At 38.2% G+C, this 7,187-nt stretch overlaps 1 protein-coding gene across 1 annotated transcript; it reads right to left on the bottom strand.

Moving 5' to 3' along the window:
* Window positions 1-351: 351 nt before the first annotated feature.
* BRS3 (bombesin receptor subtype 3) lies at window positions 352-6,070 on the bottom strand. Its single transcript, XM_045538838.1, has 3 exons — window positions 5,466-6,070; window positions 3,536-3,887; window positions 352-2,135 (listed from the first exon to the last, which is right to left on the bottom strand). Exons 1-3 carry the CDS (start codon window positions 5,897-5,899, stop codon window positions 1,722-1,724), a joined length of 1,200 nt encoding a protein of 399 aa, XP_045394794.1. The 5' UTR covers window positions 5,900-6,070; the 3' UTR covers window positions 352-1,721.
* Between the last annotated feature and the right edge of the window lie 1,117 nt (window positions 6,071-7,187).

Genomic DNA, 7,187 nt, shown 5'->3' with positions numbered 1-7,187 from the left:
CTGTGGATGGGAGGTGGCCAATGCCATATAAAGCCACTTAGGAAATTATTTTATATTAGATCCCTATGTCACTTAGGTATTACTGAGAATGAAAAAAATGAAAGTTCTTTGAGCTCCAGTTTTATGAACTGCTAGAAGGATCTCTTGGCTTTTGTAATCTGGTACTTGTTATGAAGTTATTTCTAAAATGTTATGTTTAGGAGAGTAAAGATGTAATTTTTACTCAGAGTGAGGAAAATAATAAAAATATTTTGGGATTCTGTGACTTGAAAATAAATTTTGGAATTAAAATGGGTTGTCGGTTATAGTCTGTCATAAATATTGTTTTTAGAATATAAAATCACACAGTCATTTAAAACTTTATTTCATTTTATTTGTTTCCCCCACTTATTACAATATCCACCTTAATACAGTATCGGCACCCTCACTTTAAATCAATTTTACAGAAATTTAAAGTCTAGTGTTAATATATATTCCATTTTGAGCCACATCATTAGCAAAAGTTCATTACTACACAAGCCATTTAAAGAAAGCTCAAAACGACCAAAAGCACACTCAAAAATCAAGTTTTTTAAAATACAAATTTAACTAAGTGCCAAACATATGCTTTAATTTGCTCCAAAAAAAAAAAAACCATTTTCTGAAGCCACAAATCTAAATGTGACACATCTGTTGACAACAGTTTTTTGAAATAACAATTATTAACAAGCTCATAGTGTTAGCAAGTAGGAGCAGAGAATAGAAAATCAGAACCTGCCATCTAATTTCCATGGGCGGAGATTAATTAGGTCTTACTCAGGATTTACACTCCCATCAAGGAAGAAGATGGTTTGATAACAATTGCACACCAGGTGTTAGGGATTTCATGTGGTACTTCTGCATGTTTTTAGAAAGAGGGCACTGCTTACCAAAAAGAAATGAATTTCCTTAAGAATTTTAGACACTGACGGGTTCGTAGATTTTTTCAGCAGGAGTCCTCCTCTGGAACCCTCAAATGACACGGTGGCCACTTATTCTGCCTGTGAATAGGGCAAGCTCTTTACAATATTTGTGAACAATAACTTTGCCCAGTCATTAATCAATGGCAGTTGTAAGCAGAACATTAAGTCAGTAAATGTTGACCCAAGTAAAGCAAGCACTCTGCTCCGGATCCTTACTACTGTATGCTCACTGACCCCAAAACATTTTGCACAGATTTAGTTACGATGGAATAGAGATTAATGGAAAGGGGCAGTCATTCTGCGAAGGTTTATTTTTAAAGAAAACTGCATAAGAGACTTTTTTCTCTTTTTGATCCCCTTTTCACATACAAAGTATAATCTCTAGATTTACACCACATAACAAACACAAACACAATTTTATGCCAATCACATGAGCATGTGAGAAGTTAGAAGCATCATAAATACGATGAAAACAAATTAGGTTTTAAAGTTTCATCTAGTGTATTTCACCTTCCCCTGTTCAACCTCCCTTACAATTCACTGGCATAGAAAAACTTGTCTTTCTACACTTGATGGGGCTTCATTTTATTTAGAAAGCCCAGTAACATTACTGTTTGTACTTTGAAGAAAATCAGTTTGTCTTTTACTTACAGGGATCCTTCTCTCCTAAGATTTCAACACAATTCACGAACAACAAAAATCCGGACACCACACAACCTGCGAAAAATTTAGAGTTGGATACACACACTGGGAGGAAAAATACCATTTTTGATGGAAAAGCTAGACCCTGTCCTCTTCCTTCTTCACACTACACCCAGTGAACAAGGTCACACTAATGTCAGACACCTGTGTGCTCCCAGCACCCGGGACCCTTCCCATCACAGCCAGGTTGTTAAGAGGGGTGTCAGCAGAAGGAGGCTCAGGCATCTCTGCCTTGCAACAGCATAGCTCAGCTTTAAAATGCTTCTGGAAGGTTTTGCTCAGCCAGTAGAGAGCAAAGGGGTTTACACAAGAATTACTGAAAGCCAGAACCCGAGACAAAACGGTGATAACAAAATGCACTGCAGAGGGGTCTACATAGGTTTGGTAAGTGAAAGAGTGGTAGAGGTACAGGAGGTGATTTGGCAACCAGCAGACAGCAAACAGAGCCACCAACACCAAGACCGTTTTGGCAATTCTCTTCCGGGATTCAATCTACAGGGGGAAGAAAAATGGTGACAACAAAAAAAAGTCATTTAGCTGGCAGAGATTTTCAAAAGTCTTCCTCTAAATTTACATAGAAATTTACAGTTAACAAGCTGGTTTCCCTTTGAACGTGCATTTATGTGTTAACTGGCTGGGATGTGCAGGGAGTCAGCCTGTGGCTATAGAGAACAGCAAGTTAATTGGCATGGTAACCCATGATCTTGGTCTCATTAATTCTAATTCAGAGACATTCCCACCCCCCAATTTTGAGATACTCTAGGATGTTTCCAGTTAACTCAAGGAGTGTTGTGGAATTCTCCAAAACTTAATTTAATTAAAAACACAGACGCTATACAAAGCTGCTTTTACTGCATCAGCAGAGGCTGACTAGGTCAGAATATTCTTCTGGGGTTTATGAAAGTTGCCAAGTTGGTACCAAAAATTGTTTTTAATCTATAGGAATTCTAACCACATAGTCAAAGGAATAAAAACCAAATGTTGCTGTCCTTCATATGTGAAAATAACCCTACCTGCATCTATTAATAAGAGAAATGAGCCAGGTTAGGTGAATATATAGCCTGTGGTCAGAGATAGAGCAAAGATAACCGGTTCACGTGGGCACTATATACGCTACTTCAGCCTCATGGGCACCACTGTTGAACCGACTAAATGGACTAGCTTTTTTAAAAAGACATAGCTCTCCGTATACTGCTCAAGAGGTAAATGGAATCATCTCTCCCTCTTCCTCAGAAGTAGAAATATTTTTTAAAAATAAAATGGAACTGTGTTTTGGCATTATCCCTTTTACTCTGTCCATATCTCTGAGAGGAGAGCACACCTGACAATGGTCTTAATCAAGCTTCAGGGAGTCACTGTGTTATCTAGATATCGGCACTACACTCCCCACCTCAGTTTGTTCCTCTGTGTGTAAACGGTTGGCATTGAAAAATGTTAAGGGTTCTTGCCAGTTCTACATGCTGTGCATTTCTATTATTCTGTTTCTGAAACAAAAGATGCTTTGCTTTATAGTCTCACTTTATGCAATGTTCCTTAATATTCCAAGGGATAAAAACTTTTGACTACTCCCAAACTTCAGTTACCCCCTCTCTAATAATAGTAGTCCCACCATCTATCGAACGCTTACTCGGCACCGGAACTAGGCTAGGCATTTCATCTGTATCACCTAGTTCTCGTCTTCATTTTACAAATGAGGAACCTGAGGCTAGAAAGGTTAAGTAACTTTCTCCATGTGATAGAGAGATTAAAACCAGAACCTATGCTCATAACAAAAATACTACACTGCTATCATGTTTATACACAAGAAAATACACAGTTGCTCACTGTGCAAAAGTAGGAATTTCACATCTAAAATTTGAACTATATTTGCATGAGTACTGATTAATACATACCTGCTTGCGAGCATGACTTTGTTCTTCAGTAGGTATGTTCAAGGTGCTTTTGTAAAGAGTCCTAGCAATCAAAGAATAATAGACAGAGATAATAGAGAGTGGAATAATGTAGAACACTAAGAAGCACAGCAGAGAATGTATTTCTTGCAGGAGCTTCTCAGAGACAGGATAAGAGGCACACGATTCAAGTGTTGTGTTTTTCTCGGGATCTCGGAAAGTATACACGTTTGAAAATATAGCCTCCGGTAGAGCAAATATCATAGACACGATCCAGATGCAGCTGGCTTTTGCACAAGTCTTCAGGATGGCATTGGGGGGCTGTCGCTCAAGTGGCTTCACAACTGCCTTATATCTGGAAACATATAATCAGAAGCAGAGGTCGAAATAAATATTAAAATTATAGAATCTTAATGTTAGAAGTGACCTTAGTGGTCATCCAGTTCTACCTCCTATCCATATATATATGACCAAGTCAACATTAACCAACTAGAATTGGTTATGATTTTAAGTACACGTTATACAGCCCAGTATTTTTTATTTATGCTAATCGCTTTTACCTTATTCACTCCTATGAGATATGCTAGATTTGCAATTTTATAACTTTATGTATAGACCCTATGTTTAGGAAAATCAACACTTTTTGGCATAATTTTATGTGTGATTGAGAGTAATTCACTACCTGTGTATTACCTTAAGTGTTCTAAAAGACCTCCTTTTTATATAAGTGACTGATGTTAAACCGAATTAATTTTCCTTTCTTCATGAGTGAGCAGTCATCAACCTGCCTAGAAAAGAATTCCAGGGGTTTACACAGTAAAGAGGAGAGGGTTAATTTTTTTCCCCCGCTCATAAGTGTTAATATGATGCCCAAGCCGATCGACGAGCAGATTTAGGGCAAGGTAAGGGCACAATTGGAAGCCCCTGTGCCGGCGCAAAGATGCCTCCAATTCAGACAAATCCACCTTAAAATCTACAGCCTTTAAATGAGTTTGCCCTCAAATAGAATATAAGACCAGTCAAAGCAAATTCCGAAAAAGACACGGGGAAAGCTTTTCCTCCTCTCGTATTCAGTATCTGAAGAAGCTATTCCTTCTGGTACTGCCAAGCATTGATTACTTACAGGCTTCTTGCAGGCTTTTTAAAGCATCATTTTTAACATTTGGAGCCTCAATTTTTTTTCATGCTTTCACAGTTATCATTCTACAATAGGAACACAGGAAAACACAGTACTTAGACTGAAAATATCCTAACACAGAGTCTGAACGTGAGACGTTCTCACACGCTGTCTCCATAGAGCTCTAAAAGTCAAGCAGGATTAATTTATTTCTCTGGAAACGGTAATGTTATTGAATGCCTATAGAGAAAACATTAAGTGATGATATTACACTGAGTTACCAGGGAGCTGAAAATCTCACCGCTTTTCTGCCATTAGCTAATTTGATGAATTTCAAATAAATTAGATGCTTGCATCATTTTTTCTGTTTTAACCATTCTTCCGATACACAGTAATACATATGTGGTCAATTTCACACCTATGCTGATATTTTCATGTTGACTATATTGTGCCACTAGGCTGCACTAATGTATAAAGCATGAATTTTTTCTTTTACACCTGGAACAATTTGCCTTACTTAAACTAGAGGAAAATAAAAACACCATTCGGCATTCTTCCAAGCAAACAATTACGTTCAAAAAGAATAAATTATCCCTAAAACATACAATTCCAACCTCTCCTCAGATGCTAACACAAGAATTTTAACATTCCTACATCAACTTTTATTTAAAATGCCACTCGATTTTCCAATCTTACCTCCAGGTTACACAGCGTGAGGAAAAGCAGAATAGTAGCCAGTAAATGCTAAGTACAAGCTCTTCTTTCTTTTTGCCTAATTTCACATCTTGGCAAATATAACAGAGAAAAGAAACCCACCTGTCAGCGCTGAGAATTGTTAATGTGAACACCGATACACCAACAGAAGTGAGCCGGATGAAAGAAAGCACCTTACAACCAATTCTTCCGAACAGCCATCCTTCTGCAAGGTAGTGGGTTGCATCCACTGGCACACAAGTTAGCAGAAGTAAAAGATCTCCAAAAGCCAGGCTGGTGATGAAAATATTTGGAACTGTTTGCATGGATTTGGTCTTGAAAAAGACTTTGATGAGAATAGCATTTCCAAGGATGCCCACTGAAATGATCACAGCATAAGTGATATAGATGGCACATAATGCTTCTATTCCTGGAGAGTTGTTCCCGGTTTGTCCTTTATTTGTGGTATCGTTAGAAACCACAGAGCTTGATGATTCTGTGTCATTTGTGATTGAAATCAAAGTCTCATTAGGTGAATGAGGCTGCCTTTGAGACATCTCTTCTGAAGACTGTGTCTTTAATATTTCTTCTGCTCAGTTCAAATGCAGTTGATTGTCACGTCTAGTGCCTACGTCTAGTAATGAGATGGTATTGGGAGCACAGAACAGAACAGAATGGAAAGAAAAACCAAGACATCCGGATACTCCTTTCCTTCAGTTGTGCTGTGTCTCCCAGCATGCTTGGCTAAATGCTTACCGATCTGGCACAGAAGAGTGGGAGGTGGAGGAGTTTTATTGGCATGTCCTGACTGAGGGGGAGGGAGGGGGCCGGGGAAATGCTCTGCAGTTGCTTGTTCTTCCCTGCTGGGGAACCTTTGGACTAATTAGGTGTTATTAAATCATCCTATTGTTTATTAGAATCACCCTGTCTTCATATCTCTCCAGAATGGTCTATATAGATCTTGTCGATTTTTTTCGAGAAAAACCCTATATTATCTCCTCTGCAATCACATGGTAGGCTAATGCATTTTCTTTTACATGATAAATAAGTTTAGATGCCCCCTGAAGTGCAAACTTGAATCCACTTCTCAAGACTTAATATCAGAGAGGTGCTGAAGCAACCAATCATTCACACTTTGACAGGGCTGATGTCACCTCCGAGGAGCAATAATTCAGGTGACCTAGGCTTAATACCTACTCTGTCACATGATAATTCCCAACTCTGCTTATTACTGGGGCTGTGCTGTACAATATCAAAGCAACCTTTAAGAGATGAAAAATCCAGGCAAACCACCAGTTGCTTTGTCTCTAAATGTTCTAATAAAACCAGTTTTACTGTTTTTCTGTTTTAATGCCACATTTTTAAAAACAGCTCTTTAGGGGTTCTCTCTCTAGAAATGGTTAATATGAACCTACCTTATTCCGTAACAGAACAATACAGAATGCCACTGCTTGAGGTCCTGACACAAAAGAGCTTTTAAGAATGAAAATCATCATTTTCTGATGAGGACATGTCATAGATGACTCCGAGATGACGGGCATGTAGATGATGTGTACATCATCTGAAAGAAGTAGACAATTAAGTCAATCACCTCAGTACCACCCAGAAAAGCCCCTTTGTACAGAAAAAGTGAGCATGTACTGTAAGTGTACGTGTGTGTGGTAGGGGGTTGTTTGGAAGCAGAACATGAGCAGTTTGAAGGCAGTTAATAATAAAACATGCTAAGAAATATTCCCTGATGTTACCACATGCAATGCATAATCTCTCAGCTAGGAGAAACTTTGTGTAGTGAGGTGTTTATAAATATAACCATATTAGAAAGTTGTCTGGGAAATGAAATGAAAA

Source organism: Lemur catta, chromosome X, assembly GCF_020740605.2.
Source record: "Lemur catta isolate mLemCat1 chromosome X, mLemCat1.pri, whole genome shotgun sequence".
Taxonomy (NCBI): domain Eukaryota; kingdom Metazoa; phylum Chordata; class Mammalia; order Primates; family Lemuridae; genus Lemur; species Lemur catta.
The sequence above is the reverse complement of the archived record's forward strand: the minus strand, read 5'-3'. Positions and strand labels throughout refer to the sequence as shown.